Source organism: Melanotaenia boesemani, chromosome 12, assembly GCF_017639745.1.
Source record: "Melanotaenia boesemani isolate fMelBoe1 chromosome 12, fMelBoe1.pri, whole genome shotgun sequence".
Taxonomy (NCBI): domain Eukaryota; kingdom Metazoa; phylum Chordata; class Actinopteri; order Atheriniformes; family Melanotaeniidae; genus Melanotaenia; species Melanotaenia boesemani.
In genome coordinates, this window is record NC_055693.1 from 23,129,926 (window position 1) to 23,148,947 (window position 19,022).

Sequence of the window (19,022 nt, forward strand, 5' to 3'; positions counted from 1 at the left end):
GTACATGTTTGTGCATGCAAGTGACCGGCATGCAAAGGATGTATAGGTTTATAATTCACATATTTTGTGCAGGATTATACTTGTGTGTAAGTGAGAGAGAGAGAAAGTGTAGACTTGTTAACGAGCTTTGTTTTATGGGTCTCATCCAGTGCAACATATGGTTGTATTTACAGGGGGTGTATAAACTGAGACATCACTGTGAATATAAATGTGTCCCCTGAAGACTTTCAACCCCTCCTTGAATGCAAATAGAGGACACCTTTCAGCTCTGACCCTGCTGATAAAGACTTAGTTGATCATTTTTGCACCAATAGATTTCATTGTAGTGGTCAAAAAATAAATAGCCCCAGATGACAATGAGAAGATTTCTCTAATTCTGATAGTAACAGGTTTAATAGATTGTAAGTATGTGTTGCCTGAAAGATTTCAGCAACACTGACAATGCTGCTGTGAAAGCCAGCACTGAAAAAAGATCTTTCATAAATGCTACTAAACACAGTGGAAAATGTAATAAGCTAGTGTCATAAATTAGTAGAAGGTTTGGATACTTATTGTTGTTTTGGACTCATCAATAGCCAGCCTTGAAAAGTAAAAGGGTTAAAATGTTCCCACTCAGATGCTTCTTGAATGTAAAGTAAGTACAAACAAAATGGGAAGGTTCTTAAAGGGAAAGGTGCAGGTCAGCCAAGGAAGACATCAAAGCAAAGGTGGAGGTATAAAACAAACATTTGATCTCCGTACAATAATATATCAATTCAGTGGATAGTGACTTGATGTTTGTAGTTATCACTAATTCTGCCATGACACAATTTGATTTAGTAAATGTTGATCAATATGACACAATATTGCATGTTGATTTAACACAATCATTTCCATTCATATCAAATCACAAAAAGCAACTAAGATGTCAAAATATCATTTTATACCTGAGCTCAGTCAGACGTTTCATACAAAAAACCCAGAAAATTTTTTAACAAAACATTTTAAACAAAAATTTACTATATGTTGAGCTTTAAATTTTCATATAATGTAAAAGAAAATATCAAATTTAAATGAAAAGAATAAATCTCTACTTGTATACATTAAAGCAGGATAGTATAAACCTTTTTCCTATTTAATCTCAAACCAAATATTTTTAGAACTTATAAGAACCAAATTAGTAGAATCTGACTTGATCATAGTTACATAGCACATCTCTGGATATACTGTAGGTATTTTCCTCAAACTGAAATAAGATAAGTTCACAGTTAGAAAAAAGCTAATGTAAGTAATTCCACATGTTCTTTCTTTGTCTTTCAAATAATTTAATTCCATATACAATATTCAAACACACACGTTTCTATCTTTATGTTTGTCACATGTTATTTCAAAGTTCTTACAGTAAAGTGATGAGATCTGCATATACACATAATACAGTACCGGCATCAAATCACACAATCAAAAGCCATTTGTGTTAGGCAGTAGTCATCAGGCTGCATTCATTCTAGTATCCTCCTCTGTCTGTCTGCCTGCCTAGTTTGTCTTTTCTTCACTCTCTATCTATCACTTCCTCCATCTGTTGTTGTTCTTCAGAGACTAATTATGGAGACTATTGTGCTGTGACTGACTGCTATACCTGCTCTGAAATAACAGGTGACACATTAGATTCTGGTAGACAGGTGCGTTTGTTTTTGTTCAGGTGCTGCACTGCACAACTATATATTGTTTCCAGACCTCGATAATTAGCTGAGGAAAGCTAAGCTTGATCGAGTAATTTTCTGTCTGTCCCTGCTGCATTTTTGTCTGTAGAGATTATCATATTCAAGAAAGGAGTGTTAGGATTTTTAGATTAAAAACAAAACATCATCAGGCCTCTTTGGTGTAAAGTGAGTGATATTATAGTACAGAAAAGGAATTTTCTTATCCATCCTTTTTAACCTCTGTATCCATGTGTTAGTGTGTGTGGTAGGTGACATGTGTCATACATTTTAATTTGTTTGGCTTGCTGTTGTGAGCAGATTTTAAGGCATTACCTCATCACACAAAATGTACACATGCGTATTCACAACACTGAATTAGTCTTTCCAATGAAAATAATCACACACTATGCAGCCAACATGAATTGGAAGAAGCAGCGAGAGATGCGTCATTGCCAATCCACTGGAACAATGAAACGTTGCTGTTCAAGTGACTATGCTTGCACCATCTGGTTTTCGTAATTATGTTGTGTTTTGGACAGTACCAGATGTTTGCCCATTAAAAAGCTAGCAAAAAGTGGTTTTAAGTTGGTCAAAGATGGAGTCGTCGTGCATTTACTAAATCAGTTTTCCATCTCTTTCCCTTACTTGTGTAAGAAATGGTTGAAGTGTAAATCACATACATTTTTGAGCGAGTGTATGATGGTGTAATTTGTGTCCAAACATTTTTTAGTTTCAGCCAACAGCACATAATAATGTGACAGCCGCAACCACTGCCCCACTATACCCCTGTTCAGACCTTGAGGTGAGCACAAATTATAAAAACAATCTGATTAATCTAATCAGACACAAATAGATGTAACTTTATATCCTTCTTCCCACACATATGATGTTTTCTCAAAGTTATGACTCAAAATGACAAGAAAGAGATTTGGTACTTTAATTTTCTATAGAAAGCTTGCACTTTTGCCTCCTTTGCTCAAAAAAGCATCCAAAATAAATGCTGTTGTCATGTCTTTTTAAGTTTTTTTTTAAGAATTTTTGAACATCCAGGACCAGAAATGAACCTCCACATTATCCAGTTTGTTGTGACAGAAAAATAGTTCCCACCACGCTATTTGAGAAGAACAGACTGTATTTTTGACCAAAAATATCATGTTTTAATTTTAATGCACCCCTAAAACTCACATTTATATTCTCATTACTTCATTGAAACTACCTGATGCCAAGATGTTTCCTAACACGAAGGTTCACACTTTTTTTTTCTTTTTCATTCTGTACTGGGAATTATTTTTTATTTAGCATTTTTATTCCAAATTGTGTTTATTTGGAACAAAGAGGAGGAGCAGTTAAAAAAATCCAAGTTTTTTTAGGGGTTCACAAACCTTTGTGAAATATGACAAAAAATATTGCATCCATTCAGATGAACCCTTATTAATTTGATATTATAACAATTTAAAAAGTTAAACAAAACTGACTTGAATTGGAAAGACAATATTATGACTTCACCTCACCTGAGAAACTGTTTAAATTTTTGGTCCTGCTGTTCAGCTTTACAGTTCGCCAGCAAATAGGCCTGGACAGTTACCTTCTAGCAGTCAATTAGTAAAACTGCGGGGAAACAAATTCTTAACTTTGTACAGATACACTGTGAGTCTTACATTCTTACAAATTTCTCTTCACTGGGAAGCAACGTTCATAGCCACAAAAATGTGTAATACCAAGAAAATCACCAAAAAGCAAAAATTAATTGTGTGTTGTTGTGTATTTGCAGGCAGGCCTGTGATGATCGTTGTGGAGTACATGGAAAATGGATCACTGGACTCGTTCCTAAGGGTGAGTGTTGAAGTGATCAGAGAGCTTCCACAGCATTATGTGCTCATGATTATGGCTTGAGCCATAAATATAGTTTAGTACCCATCATGTCTTTGTACTTAGATCATTGTAACACCTTGCAGGCAGAAAAAGACCCCCCCTAAGTCACTTTTGTGACTCATGACTTGTGTGAATTATGGGATGCATTTACTGTAGCATATTGTCCTGTCATTTCTCTGTCACTATAATTCCGAACAAACCATTTTCTCGTCTCTGTAGAAATGACAAAAGTCTGCGCATTGTATTCTCCTCTTATAGTTCTACCACTATACTTTTCCTTCAGCGATTTTCTTCTCTCTGTCTTTTTCTCTATAATGGCTCCATTTCTGTCTGTGTATTTTCCCCTGTATCCCATTCTCCCTGGCAGCAACATGATGGTCACTTCACTGTCATCCAGCTGGTCGGCATGCTGCGTGGCATCGCCTCAGGCATGAAGTATCTATCAGACATGGGTTACATTCACCGAGACCTGGCAGCTCGAAACATCCTGGTCAATAGCAATCTGGTGTGTAAAGTATCAGACTTTGGCCTGTCCCGAGTGCTGGAGGACGACCCAGAGGCTGCTTACACCACAACGGTACACTTGACGCACCAAACAGAGCCCACTGTTACTAATTTTTTTCAATGCTTTTTATAAAAAAAAGATTTTAAAAATGTTAAATTCAGGAAAATATATTTTTTTATTGTTACGTGTAAACACTAAAGTTAGATTAAATTATTCATTTTATGTGACATTTGAGTGTCATGTTGGGTCAGATATGATTGTACCAACATGACATTCAAGGCTGTGATGCCTACTTTTCCATCACTGCTGTGCAAAAAAACTGATAAATATGCACATATCCAGCTGCAAACAGTGTCAGCAGTTACCATCTCTTAAAATAAACATTGAAAAAGCTTAAAGATGTGCTGCTGATTGGAGCCTCATGTATGTATAGGCCTAATAGGGCTTTTTTATGTTTGTTGTCCAAGCCTGATCCATGCATCTGAAGAAAGCATTAAATAGGCGTTTTACTGTCTTTCCTTGTTGTTGCCTTCTAATGATTAAGCTGGATTAATCTTTGCAAGGTGAAATGTAATTTATAACAAACTGAATTTAAATATATTATTTACTTATTGTTAAGATGCCTTCAAGCCTCTTAACATTTTTGTCTCCAGCTACTGTTAATTGTGTTTTATACTATCATGAAATGTCAGAAATATAGATTTATTCAAATATTTCTTTAATTCTATTACATTATATAAGGTTCTCAGGGTTTTTTTTCTATTCTTTTTATAAATTTGGTGTTATTTGCTTTTTGTGTCTGATTGTTGTCTGGTTCTGGTTTTAGATGAGAACCTCATTAGAAGAAGAGATTGTAAGTTCTAAACTGTGAAAGGCAACTGTAAAGGACCAGCAAGAAAAATTCAATATACAGACATCTGCTTACCAGATACACCTCAACAGCTGCTTCATGGTTGATCCTCCCTTTATCACAATATCGCAACAAACTGATGCTTTGTGTCACTTCAAAGCTCGCTTCCCACATGGACTTCTCTCTGCCAGCACCTTCTGTTATATCACGTCACCGTAACTCTCAGACAAGTTTCCAAATTTCATTGTGGAAAATCATTTGAAATTAAATTTTTCATAAAAAGACAAGTGCTAAAAGATTACCCACTTGTGGCATAAACAAGCCGATGCATTGATCTGCTTGGACTTGCTGTACAGCACATGTAAACTGCTCAAGTTAAACCTTGAAAATGTATCTGCTAATATTGTGTTGTGTGTATCTGTCTGGGCACATGGTGACTTCTAATTCCTGGTTTGTATTGGGTTTATTGTGTGAGGGTAATTGTGTGTTTATGACTCAGAACTTGAAAGGGGAGGTAGTGAAGAGAAAATGGAAGGCAATAAACTCAGGATACTCTGAATATAATGCGCTTGTTACAGCTGTATTACTAAAGTAGTGGGGTTTGTTGTTTGTTTTAACTGGCCTGACATATAACCCCAATATGTTAGATAAAATTGCTTCCATAAGTTCTTTGACATTTAACATTTTTGTTTTCAGACACTGTGCTTGAGCACTTTTACTTGTCTACACGCCTGTGGAAACAGGTTTATGAATTAAGGTTGTTTCCACACTATGTTCTCAAAGTTTAGAGGTTCAAAAATAAGTCAGGCTTGGTAAAAACACATGAAAAAGTCTAGCAACATCATTAGTGTCTGGAGTATGTTTTAAAGAAATCCCCAGCTCTAACGAAACGCTGAGTAACACTGTCTCTTTAAATTATTGCAATTTGGCCATTATTAGTAAAAGGATATATATATATATATATATATATATATATATATATATATATATAAAAGACTCAGAGAAGATGAGATCTCCAAATAAGTCTTCACTCCAGAAATGGATATGCTGAAGCAAAAAGCTTAAAGACCCAAAAGGTGTGTGACTGTTTTAATAGTCTGAACTGACAACATTAGATTTCCCTTTGAGACTTTAACATTATCATGAGCATTTATCTAATGTCTGTTGCCTTCATTTTAATGTTTTGTGTGTAAACAGGGTGGTAAGATCCCAATCCGTTGGACAGCTCCTGAGGCCATCGCATACAGGAAATTTTCCTCAGCCAGTGACGCATGGAGCTACGGTATAGTCATGTGGGAGGTCATGTCATATGGAGAACGGCCATACTGGGAGATGTCCAATCAAGATGTAAGTATTATGCTGTAATCATTCCATATTAGAACAAAATAAACAGGTTGGCAAAACATTCTTTAGAGTTTAGAGACACCCCTCCATCAACTCAGAATCTTTTAAGAAAACTTACCAAAGGAATTTTAGTACACTCACTGACCACTTTATTACACTTTGCTAGGACCAGGTTGGACCCTCTTTCTCTGGCATAACTGCTGTAATTCTTCAACAAGGTGTTGGAAAACATGCTCAGAGATTTTGCTCCACAATGAGAATCTCCCATTCCACTGCATCCCAAAGTTGCTCTATTGAGTGATATTTGGTGACCGTGGAGGCCATTGGAGTATAGTGAACTCATTATGACCAAAACAACAGTTTGGGATGATTTGAGCTTTGTGACATAGTGTACTTCCTGCTGAAAGTAGCCTTTAGAACATGGTCCACTGTGGTCATGAAGGGATGGACATAGTCAGCAACAATACACTGGTAGGCTGTGGAGTTAAGAAAATCCTCAGAGACCCAAAGTGTGCCAAGAAAATACCCCACACTATTGTGTTACAACCACCATCTTGAACTGTTGATACAAGTCGGGATGGATCCATGCTTTCATGTTGTTTACGACAATTTCTGACCCTAAAATCTGACTGGGACAGCTGAAATGGAGACTGAAATTGTCCCCTTTTAGTGAGTGTGTGTGAATTGTAGCATTGGTTTCCTGTTCCTAGCGGAAACGAGTGGCACCCAGTGTGGTCTTCTGTTGCCGCAGCCTATCAGCTTCAAGGATGGGCATGTTGTTTTCAGAGATGGCATTCTGCATGCTTTGGTTGGAACCAGTGGTTATTTGAGTTACTGTTGCCTTTCGAACATCTCCAACGAGTCTGCTCATTCTCCTCTGACCTCTGACATCGACAAGCTATTTTTGTTCAGACAACTCCTTCTCACTGGATTTTTTTCTCTTTTTCAGGCCTTTCACAGGGTAAATCCTGAAGGATGGTTGTGTTTGAAAATCCCAGTAGATCAGCAGTTTCTGAAACACTCAGATTAGCCCATCTGGCACCAAAAACCATGCCAGGTTCAGAGTTACTTAAATCCCCTTTCTTCCCCATTGTGGAGCCCTGTTTGAGCTCCAGTAGGTTGTCTTGACCATGTCTATATGACTTAATGCATCAAGTTGCTGTCATGTGATTGGGTGATTAGCTATTTGTATCAACAAACAATTGAACAGGTGTACTTAATAAAGTGGTCGATGAGTTTATTACATAAGCTCACAAGTTAGCTGTGTTTGTATAAAAATAAACATACTTTATCCAGCAAAAATAGTTCCTGACTGTATTGTTTGATTCAATTCAATTCAATTCAAACTTTATTTGTATAGCCCTTTTCATACATTGTCATGCAATACAAAGTGCTTTACAGTGTAAAAACATATATTAAAAATCTAAGAGTAGAATAATGCAAATGCTATCTACTTTACATTTGAAATCACACACATTCACACACACACACACACACACACCCAAGCGCGCAACACACAGCACAAACAGATGATGCCACTCTTCTTTTCATAGAATTAAAAGTATTCCTTCTAGTTCTTGTCTCTTTAACTGAAACGGTTTAAGAACAAAGTTTGAGAGAGAGATCTAAAAGACAAGATAAAAGACGATTGGATATAACAGCATTAGTTCATTAGCTATTCTGTGAACATTGTAGCACTACTGGTTGTGAAGATATCTTTTAATAAACTATTCAGTAGCAATATGTGACTTGCTCAAAGGTGCTATTCCTGAGATGTGTTCCGTCAACACCTCAGCAATGTTTGCTTCTTAGATTGCCACCTGCTCTCATAAGTAAATCCAGAGTTTGCTTTCCATTATATCTGTGAAAGTTGTTGCTCTATAACCTGCTCTGTGAGTGTTTACTCACTTTAAAACACCCACCTCTGAGAGAAAGGAGGTTAGGAACAGAAAGACTCGCAAAAGGATGAAAAAATATGAGTAAGACCGAATAGAAAGCCACAGAAAAGGTCAAAGGTTCAGAGGACTTTGCTCCAGATGAAGGGGAGTTTTAAAGCTGGGGATTCAGTGTGGCTGAGCAACCCGCTGATCCCTGGGCTGTGGTCAGGGATTGGAGGGACCATGGTGGAAGCAGAACCATCCTTCTCTCCGCTGAGTGTGAAAGCTCCACGGTAATCCCTTCAACCCCTTACACATCAATACGCAGACGCCCTACACACACACATTCACTGAGGTCCCAGGGTTTTGCAAGGATTTGTGCTGTTTGGGAATTGCTTAGAAGTGCTTTCCAAGGCAAAAGGCCAGCCAAGCCACAAAACCAGCCTAACACTATCTCATCCTGGTCAGCCACTTACCACTGTTCCCCGCAAAGATACATGCAGATACTCCACTACCCCATAGAGAATTAGAAAGATTCAGTATGGAGGCTAATGCATGCTATCTTCTGAAATCACAAAGGGATTTACACTGGCATGCTGCTTCATGTGGAAAATAATTGATAATGCAGTTTGAGAGACTCAAGAAAAGACACTGTGTGATGGCTTAGATAAATGTGAAGGTAAATAAAATGTCTAATAAAAATATATTGTAAAACTTTAACTGTCTCTCTTTGCTATCTAAATGTCAAGTAGAAAAATAATGGCAACTCACTGCACTATATATATTCTGTAACTGGCACCTAGATCCTCAGTCCTCACATGCAATTACCGAAAATGTCAAAAAGCTTGTTTTGGTGTGCTGCAAAGTGCAAGATCATGCAGACATAAAAAAAATGCAGAGGAATCTCTAACTTTTCAGCAAAACATACTAATTTTTATGCTGAATTCATTATTACAGAATAGGCTTGTTTCTTCAAGTATTAGTGTACCAGATTCTCTGGAGAGTGGGTAACTATCTATACCACATCTATATCTCCAGGTGATTCTGTCTATTGAGGAGGGCTATCGGCTACCTGCACCGATGGGTTGCCCTGTGGCCCTGCACCAACTGATGCTACACTGCTGGCAGAAGGAGAGGAATCATCGACCAAAATTCACAGATGTTGTTTCCTTCTTGGACAAACTCATTCGAAACCCCAGCAGCCTGCTGCCACTGGTAGAAGACCTCCAGAGGTACGCCTCTCAAGAGTTTCTGTAAAAACTTAAAAGCAGTTTAGGCACTCACTTAAATTGATGTATAGGAAAAGTCTTTTTAGGCATACTCTTCTCTCAGATGAGAATGTGAGTTATCTGAGGTACAACAATGCCGAGCTGTACCATCACAGCTCCTCTGAATCCAGGCAAAGATAAAATTATCTTGCTTCAAAGCTAATAAATGCTGTTACTCCTACACCTGAGACTATCTTCAAGTATGTCACCCAGATAACTGACATTAACTGTCTTTCTATGTTTGTTTTTCCGACCCCCCCCCCCCCCCCCCCCCCCAAATTAGTCTACCAGAATCTCCGGGGGAGGAGATGGACTACCCAATGTTTATCTCTGTCGGCGATTGGCTGGACTCCATCAAGATGAGTCAATACAAGGGCAATTTCATGACAGCAGGCTTCAACACATTGGATTCTGTGGCAAGCATGAGTATTGAGTGAGTGAAGGTTCTAAACATAACCTTTAATAAATCACAGAAAAACCAAGAAGAAGCTTTCAAAGAGATACTCATAGAGGGCCCTTGTTTGGTTTGTGTGAACAAACAAGGGTGAGCTATGGTAGCATAACAGGAGTGGGGTTTTCTTAGGCCATGTCCATGCACAGATGATGAGTTTAAGTGCACCCACTAAAGTTTTCTTTTGTGGGTGCACTCCAAGAAGCTCTCCAGCATATGCCCAACAATAAAGCTCCAGGTCCAGATGGTTACCCAGCATAATTCTACAAAGAATTCTGGACAATGCTGGCACCCACTTTCTACAATATGATATTAGAAATAAGGGAAAAACAAAAAATACCTTCAAATATGAACCTAGCCAATATTACTCTACTATTAAAACCAGGTAAAGACCCGACACTTCCATCCAGTTACCGTCCAATTTCATTAATAAATGTCGATCTCAAAATAATTAGCAAAGCTTTGGCCAGAAGAATAGAAAAAATAACCCCTCTAATAATACATCCTGACCAAACAGGCTTTATTAAAGGTAGACATTCCTCTACTAACATGCGTAGATTAATTAACATCATAGATTATTCTACTCTACTTTCCTGGAATCCACAGTCATTTCTTTAGACACAGAAAAAACATTCGACCAAGTAAACTGGAAATTTTTATTTGCAACGTTAAACAAATTTGGGTTTGGGTCATCTTTCATAGATTGGATAAAAATATTATATAACAACCCAAATGCATGTGTGAAGACCAGTGATCAAACCTCTCCAAGCTTCTGTTTGCAGAGAGGCACCAGACAGGGCTGCCCGCTTTCTCCATCACTCTTTGCTATTTTTATTGAACCCCTAGCTGCTGCCATAAGACAAAATAAAGAGATTAAAGGAATCCATGCCAAAAATATAGAACACAAGATAAGTCTTTATGCTGATGACGTATTACTTTTCCTCCAGGTTATCAGAACTAACAGAGCTAAATTATGTCCAGCTACTTAAAGCAATAGAGGATGATCTCTCACGGTGGAGGCACTTACCCATATCACTCATGGGGAGGGTTGCCACAGTTAAAATGATGGTTTTCAATGATACCCACTAAACCATCCTCCAGCTGGTTTAAGTCACTGGACTCACATATATCAAAATTTTTATGGAAAAATAAGCCATCACGTATCAGTCTAAAAACTTTACAACAGACTAAAGATAGAGGCGGATTGGAGCTACCCAACTTTAATCATGTTTTCTTAGCTAACAAGCTGCAGTATATCTCCAAATGGCTTAAACCTAGCAGCCTGGATGAATCATGGTTAGATTTAGAGCAAGCATTGTGTGAGGATCTGTTTATCTCTGACCTGCCATTCATCAGCTCCACCATCAAAACACATAAGTGTTTTAAAAGCATCAATATCAGTTCCTCTTTAGTGGCTTGGTGGGATTTTCTAAAAATAACCAAATCCTCACTTTTTCCATGTAAGTTTACACCCCTCTGGAACAACCCTGACATCCTGCAAAATAAAAAGCTGATTAATTTCACTCAATGGAAAAATAAAGGAATAAAAGAGAACATATAATAGAAAATGGAAACTTCTTGTCATTTAATATTCTCACTTCACAATATGGAATCAGTAGCAAAACATTTTTAGAATATCACCAGCTTAAATCTATTATATGTAAAAAATATACCATTAATCAATTAAACTTACAGCTACCTATTAGGGTGGCAGAATTCATGAATCTGAATGCCCCAAAGCTATTATCAAAAACATATAGACTATTATCCAAACTAGAAGACTCAATCTGTCTTCCAACTTCAAAATGGGAGGGTGACTTATCCAGTAACTTAAATAAAGATAAATGTTCACAAATATGTTTAATCACCTTTAAAATGACTAAGAATTCAAATATGCAACTAATACAATTCAAAATTCTGCATAGAACTCATTATACAGGACAAAGGATGTTCAGGATGGGTCTGTCACAATCAAACATCTGCACACACTGCAATGAAAACACACCTGACACTATCTCCATGCCTTGTGGTCCTGCACACCTGTCCGCAGATTCTGGCTTCAGGTATGTGTGGACATGTCAACATGGTTTAAATGTAATATTCCTACAATCCCCGCACTATGTCTACTAGGTGACTTGGGTGACATTAATATGGCAATTAACTCTGCACACATGATACGCACAGCATTATGCATTGCAAAGAAAACTATCCTTGTGAACTGGAAAAACAAAAATAATCTGTGTATTCAGCAGTTTAGGAATCTCTTAGTTGACCACATCAGTAGTGAGACAATGTCTGCCTCCTCAAAGAACTATTTAGCTGAATCTCATTCCGTCTGGTCCCCTGTGCTTAGTTCCATCACTTAGTGTAGGTGGAGGACTGTGACCTCGTTGCTATGGGGGTTTGGGAAATGGCCGGGAGTGACTGGTGGTTGCGGGTTCTTTGTGGTTGCCCGTGGTGCAGGACCGGGCTGCTCTGCAGTGGGGGTGGCTCTGGGTCTGGCCTCATTGGGGGCCGTGGGGGCCAGCGGTTGGAGTTGCCTCGTGGCGGGGGGTGAGGCCACTGGTGGCGCCTGGGTTGGTGGGCGTCAGTCCTGGGCCGGGCTTTTTCCGGGGCGGGCTGGACTGGGGTTCTGGGCTCTGGTGCCTGGGGGTGGTCCTCCTCCCTCCGGGGCAGTGGGGTCCGTGTGTGCCGGGGGTCTGGGCCTGCCCGGATGTGCTGCCTGGGCAGGCCTGGGGGTGGTGGGCTGTGGGTCTGCCGCTGTCCCCATCCTCTCATTCCCCGTTAGGGGTGTGGGAGGGTGGGTACTTTCTAGGGTTGGTGGCGGCTCACTGCTCACTGGCTGTGGTCCCTGAGTGGCCCGGTCATGGGGGGCGGCCTCTCCTGGCCTGTCTTGCCCTGGGGGGCCTCCTGGGGAGCGGGGGTGCCTAATGCCACTAAACTTCCTTCTGGACGTGCATCCCCGGAACCCTCTTACTTCCCGCTCTCGCTGTCTCACACACACACACACACACGTAGGGAGTTGGGAGGCGTGGAGCCATGCGGGGTGGAACGGAGGAGACCATTCAGTGGTCACCTTGGATGCACCCCGTGGCGACTCGCCTCTCAGTTTTAATTGCACCAAGACACCAAAACACAAGAAACACAACACACAAACAACACCTGGGGGGCATGGCATGCGGTGCATGTCGGGCGGGGCCACTTGGGTGGCCCGGCTCCCAGCTCATTGCGGTCACTGCCCCTCAATTTTAATTGCACACAACACACACCACCTAAACAGTCAGGAGCGGGGAGGGAGAGGGTACTGGGGACCTCTCACACCCCTGTTCCCCCTGTGTGTGGCCGGGGGTGGGTGGGGAGAGGTGGTTGCCCCGGGGCCAGGTCCTGGGGTGGCTGCGCTGGTGGGCTGCTGGCTCTGTGGATGTTGGGTCAAGAGGGGGTGCTTGGGGCTCGCTGTCCTCTGGTCCACCTGGGGTGTCCCCCACGGGGCATGGTGGGTGGGTTGTGTGTGGCGTGACTGTGTGGTGGTGAGTGATTGTGGGTGCGGCGTGAGTGTGGGGTTATATAGGGTGCAGGTGGGGAGTGGGGGGAGGGGGCCGACAGCACCCTGGTTCCCAGGGTGTGCGGCTGGAACATCGGGGTGTGTGCTGGCCTGTGCCGGGTGGCTGTCTCGGGGGGGCCTGGTCCTCCTAGGCATGTTGCAGGCCCTCTGCCTTTGGGGGGTGGGGCAGCCGCCTCTGGGGCCCTGGGCCCTTCGCTTGGACTGCCCTGGGTAGCCGGTCCCTGGCGGGGCCGGCGGCTGCTGATCTTGGCCCACTGGGACCTGTGCCCCGGGACCGTGGGGGGCTCTTGCTGGGGCTCTCCTCTGCCGCCCTTCGGGTGGGGCTGGAGTCATCTTCGTGGTGGGGTGGCTTGGGTTGGTGCTCCGGGTCTGCTGCTGGGGGCCTGGGCCTCTGGCCCTGGTCTGCCTCTGGCCTCCGTGGAGGCGTGGTCGCATTTGCATGATCTCACTCACCACTCTTCATCACTGATCACTCCTTGTTTCTCATGCTCTGCATGCTGACACAGTCACTGAGTTGTCCAGTGGGTTTTAATACTAAGTGATCTTTTTTTATTATTATTATTTTTCCTGTGAGTTAGTATCTGGTCGCTGTTATGTCTTTTTGATTTGGTTATTATTTAAAAAAAACTCTTAATGACTAGTTTTTTTCTGTGTGTATGTTTCTGCCTTTGTAAAAGTTGTAGTAAATTTTCTGGTGTGTTCATGTACAGGTGTAACAGTTTGTTGTTTGTTGTCTGGTGATGGTGTGGATTGAAGGGTCGTTGCCTTCTGTCTGTGATCTTTTTGTCTCCTTTCTTCTTTCCCTTTTGCTCTTTTTGCTATTTTCCATCTTTTTCTGTCCCCTCCCGTCAGGTCCAGCAAGATTACATAGATTCTGTGATTCATAAATGATAAATAAATTAATTAATTAATCACATTATCAAGAGGAGCCTTACCCATAGGCCTCCGCTTGGCAGAGCAAATTTGTTCAGCACGAACAAACCAGATTATCATTTTCCTTGCTATGATGCTGGACAGGACAAGTTAAAAAAAAAAAAAAAAAAAAAAAAAAAAAGTTTTCTTTTGTTTGGAGCTTTTGCACACTTGGAACTGGCATTTTGGGGTCCCAAATTAATTATTATGAAAATACTACTGTTTCATTTCCTCATTAACAACCCATACAAATTCCTAAATAACAATACCAAAGCCCCACCTCTCCATTAACTGGCATGCACAAACCCTGGCAACGGTTTTATCACAGTTTTTATGTGGACACACATTTGTTGAAAAATTCTGTCACTGTGGAAAACTTTTTTTTTTTTTTTTTTAAATGAAATGGGTTCTGTCTCTGTTTTGTATGTAGCCTCAGGCTGCATTTTAGTCCACAGTGTATATTAACAGCACTCCCCATTGCTGCTGTAGTCATTTTAGCACAAAAGCCATCATAACGTTAGCTCCACATTTATGCTAACAAGCAAAGTTAGCTTAGCTTGCTAATGAGCTATTTTAATGTTGTTTTACAGTTTTAATTGATCATTTTTAGGTAACATTATTAATGACAAAGAGATCACTATGAAAAGATACTTTATACTTTAAAAAATACTTTAAATAAAACATCTGTTGATATGAAGTTAAAGTGTTTTTTGTGTATGCTTTTGTTTTTGTGTTCCCCCTCTCGGCCTAGAGATGTGAGGCGTATCGGTGTGGAGCTGATTGGCCACCAGAGGCGGATCGTCAGCAGCATACAGACCCTTCACCTTCAGCTACTGCACGAACAGGAGAAGGGTTTCCATGTATGAGGACACCCTTTAACATAACCTGGGATGGACAGGTAGATGGAGCAGATGGAAGTGAAGTCTAAACCTTTCGATGACAGTCTACAGTCTGTGCCTGAGTCTTAAGCCCTCATGCAGGAGACTGGACAGACTCCTCCAACAGACTCCTGCCAGATCTCCAAAACATCCCATAAAACTTTTTCTACTATACACCCCTTACACCGTATGCCTGGTTCTACCAGACTACTACAGCCTGATAGACTTTACTGACTGGCCCAGGCCCTCACTTGGGGGAATGTAATGCCTTGTTGCAACAACAGTACTTTGTGTGTGGAGCAACAGTATCTAGAAATGTAGATTTGCAAATGTAATCTACTGAATCTTTATCATTTTTATTTATTTATTTATTTTGCCTCGAGTTATGTGCTCATGTAGCTGCTATCGGGTGTGCAATCTATATGTTTTGTCCTTTGAAAAGAGAAATACCCTCAATATTTTTCATTTTAGAGTTTGATCCTTTATCATAAAGATTTATTTGGATTGCTTTAGTTACTCGCTCTCCAGAGAATCTGGTACACTAATACTTGAAGAAAGAAGCAAGTTAGGGAGATTTATTGAATGTTTTAAACTGTATAGACAATTAATAATTATTAATATAACCTAATATCAATATATGTGCAGTCCTGTATGTGAAAGCCCTAGTAAATTTGGACCTTAAGTATTTTATTTACTTAAAATTTTTATCAAAATCAGCAATACAGTAATATGCAGTCACCTCAGAAACTCAGAGAGATGAGGAATTGTGCAATGAGAGATATCCACTGGTTCATATTATCAGATGTTGGGCTTGCACAGCTGAATTAGTTGCTTTCTTACAGTTTTTAGCAACCACTGTACTCCCAGTTGTGTAATCAGCCTTATTGTTTTCTTTTTGATTGTGAATGTTAAACATTGCCTGAAAAAAGTACACAAGCTCCACTGTCTTAATATATGAATGTTCACAGAGTTTAGCTATAAATAGGAGATGTTTTACATTAACTGGAGACTTAACAAGGACTTATATGGTTCTTCCTAATAATTTCTTTTAACCTGGACTCACACTCCTACACACTCTCACAGACACACACTCAGACTCACAGATTTCAGGAAGTGGTTTTCACTTAGATGACACAGCTCTTCCATGATGTTTGAAGAGGATAGTTCACAGATTTGCAGATGGATCTGACATCAGTTTGTGCATAGATTGTGGTTGTGTGAAGGTTCTGGTATTTGTGGCAGTATTTGAAACCAGTGTACATAAGCATCGTGTGAAGTTAATATGGTTCTGATCTGCAGTATATGTATGGGTGTCAGCTTTTTGCCACCAAGGTCCACTTTTCTTCTTTCTCTAAGTAAATGGTAAAGGGGGCCGAATGCAGCATGTTAGTCAAGATGGAGGCAATAGAAGTAGCTTAAAGCAAGTTCAGGAAAACATAAGTAGTTTTTAGTAGTTTTACGTGGTCGCAAAGGAAGAGAGGGTATCAGCATAAACAGCAGTGTCAAGTCATTGTGACAACAGCAGTAACAGAAACACTCGCAACCACACACACAGAGAATGCCTTACAGTATGCCAACCATGCTAGACAGAAACATTTTATAGTAGTTTATAAGTTTCAGTGCAGTTGCAGGACCTAGCCATCAGTTTGAATCGTATGTGAGGAACCACTTGCTTGCAGCTGTGGTTCTTATCACAACCTGATTAATATCAACTGGATCTGGAGATCTTTGCCTTTCAGTCACAGTGTAGTAATGCATCTAGGCCTTTCAGGAGTGGGAGAGGTACACACCCAATTACAGACACATTTACACACATTTACACCCACAGTCAACACCCCTCTGCAGAATACTGAGATTATCAGATGCTGTTTGTTTAGCATGTTCTACTGCTGAGCAATGTTAGAACGTTCTTTTGTACAAAGTACAAGTATACTTATAATTCTTGTATTTTATTTTTCTATGATTTCCAAAGAGATGTTGTAGATCTTGCACACTGTAAGAGGCAGTTACAGCGACTATTTATTTGCAAATAAAGATGAACAGTTCTGGTGGTTGACTGCTCATTTAATTTTGTTGTGTTTTTTTTTAGATGGGAAAGTAAAGAGCCCAATCGGAAAAATGTCTGTCAGTTTGAAAAATGTTTTAAATTGTAAAATCCCCTGCGTGCTAAAGTTCAATATGTTTACCTCATTAACTTGCCCCATATGAATTTTGTTCAAATAAATTTAGCTTTATTTGTATAATACCAATTCACTTAGAATTCACCATAAATTCAACTCCAGGCCCATTTACAGACTTTGTTTACTTTAATACAATACATTGTAGTCTAATTATAAATGGATTTAAACAAATCTATAGTATGATCCACATTAGTTCAATTTACACTGCTAAAACAAGAAGGGATGACATATTCATTACCATATAACTCAAATCAGGCACACTTCTGGGATATCAGTCTCTCAAGTTAGGACAGGGGTCTGCAACCAGGGGTCGGCAGTGTATATGCTATATATATGTATATATATATATATATATGTATACATATGTTTCATTTCTTTACCACTTAGTCCATTACGGGTCCTGGGTAAGCTAGAGCCTATCCAGTATTTAACAGGTGATAGGCAGGGTACACCCTAGACAAGTCACCAGTCCATCGCAGGGCCAACACTGCAGTAGACAAACCACCATTCACACACTCACTCCACAGGGAGAATTTAGAGTCACCAGTTAACCTAACATGCATGTCTTTGGACAGTGGGAGGAAGCCGGAGAACCCGGAGAGAACTCACGCATACACGGGGAGAACATGCAAACACCACACAGAAAGGCCGCCGCCCCCCAGGTTCAACCCTCCGCAAATACATATGTATACATATATATTTTTCTCTCTTTTCTCATGAGTTTTCTTTCAAGACAGCAGGGCTAACTAACAGATCTAGCTTACTGCTGTGGCCACCTGGACTCCACAAATATGTAAGAGTGGTCCACCAAAATTCACAGCCACTTTTATTGTATGACAGCTAAACAGCCATGAAATGATAAAGGCTGCAACACATACTTATTAAATGCCAGTCAGATTATTCCACATTGTAGGCACCAACCACTTGTAGACTTAATTTTTCTCGACACGCTGCCAGAGCTACCAAGTCTGGCTGACCAGGACAAAGTGATGGAGAGAGGCATCTTCCCTGAGAGACGGAAACATTAGGAGTATAAGAGGGCATGTATTCCCTTCCTCTCTCATTTATAACTCATGCTAAAGAAAAAGTCTTGAGATTTTTTTCAGCATCTGGGCACAAACCAGAAGTTTGTGGGGAAAAAAGGCATTTCAAGGGTTTTGCTTACAGTGTTGGACCTCTTATTCAGCAAAAAGAGAAGTAACTATCCCAGGGAGAGACTTCCAGGTTGTCCAGCTGACTGTCTCATTTTCCTGGACAGAAAGTTGGGAGTGACCTTTGCAGGAAGCCCATGATTCTGGCACAGAGTGAGTTAGCAACCCTGATCCTTATTTTATTGCCGTTTTTTCTTTATAATATGAGCGTAACAGGGTGAGTTTTGTAGTCAGAGGAGACTTTGAGAAAGTGATAATAGATTGGGTTGTGGGCGGATCTCATTAGTATATTCATATATCCCTATACTCACTGAATGAGGAAGTTTATGGAGAGTTATGCTCCATCCAATACTAAGACCATGAATTTATTTATTTTTATCTATGTTGTTTTCTGTTTTCACCTAAATTTATACAACTCATCTGTATTCAGGAAAACAGATGAGCTGCACTGCTACAGCAGGACTTGTGGTGGCACTTTCAGTGAACACAACCC

At 40.2% G+C, this 19,022-nt stretch overlaps 1 protein-coding gene across 4 annotated transcripts in view; it reads left to right on the top strand.

The window, feature by feature from the left end:
- Window positions 1-17,241, top strand: part of epha6 (eph receptor A6) — a 196,422-nt gene extending 179,181 nt beyond the window's left edge. For 2 of the 4 annotated variants that reach the window (XM_042001122.1, XM_042001124.1), the window contains 6 exons: window positions 3,451-3,512; window positions 3,919-4,128; window positions 6,104-6,253; window positions 9,166-9,359; window positions 9,679-9,828; window positions 15,074-17,241. In XM_042001122.1, coding sequence (XP_041857056.1) covers window positions 3,451-3,512; window positions 3,919-4,128; window positions 6,104-6,253; window positions 9,166-9,359; window positions 9,679-9,828; window positions 15,074-15,248 — 941 coding nt within the window. In that variant the 3' untranslated portion in view covers window positions 15,249-17,241. Of the gene's footprint in view, window positions 1-3,450; window positions 3,513-3,918; window positions 4,129-6,103; window positions 6,254-9,165; window positions 9,360-9,678; window positions 9,829-15,071 lie in introns of all 4 variants that reach the window. The other 2 variants (XM_042001123.1, XM_042001121.1) reach the window with 2 other exon arrangements.
- Window positions 17,242-19,022: the final 1,781 nt, after the last annotated feature.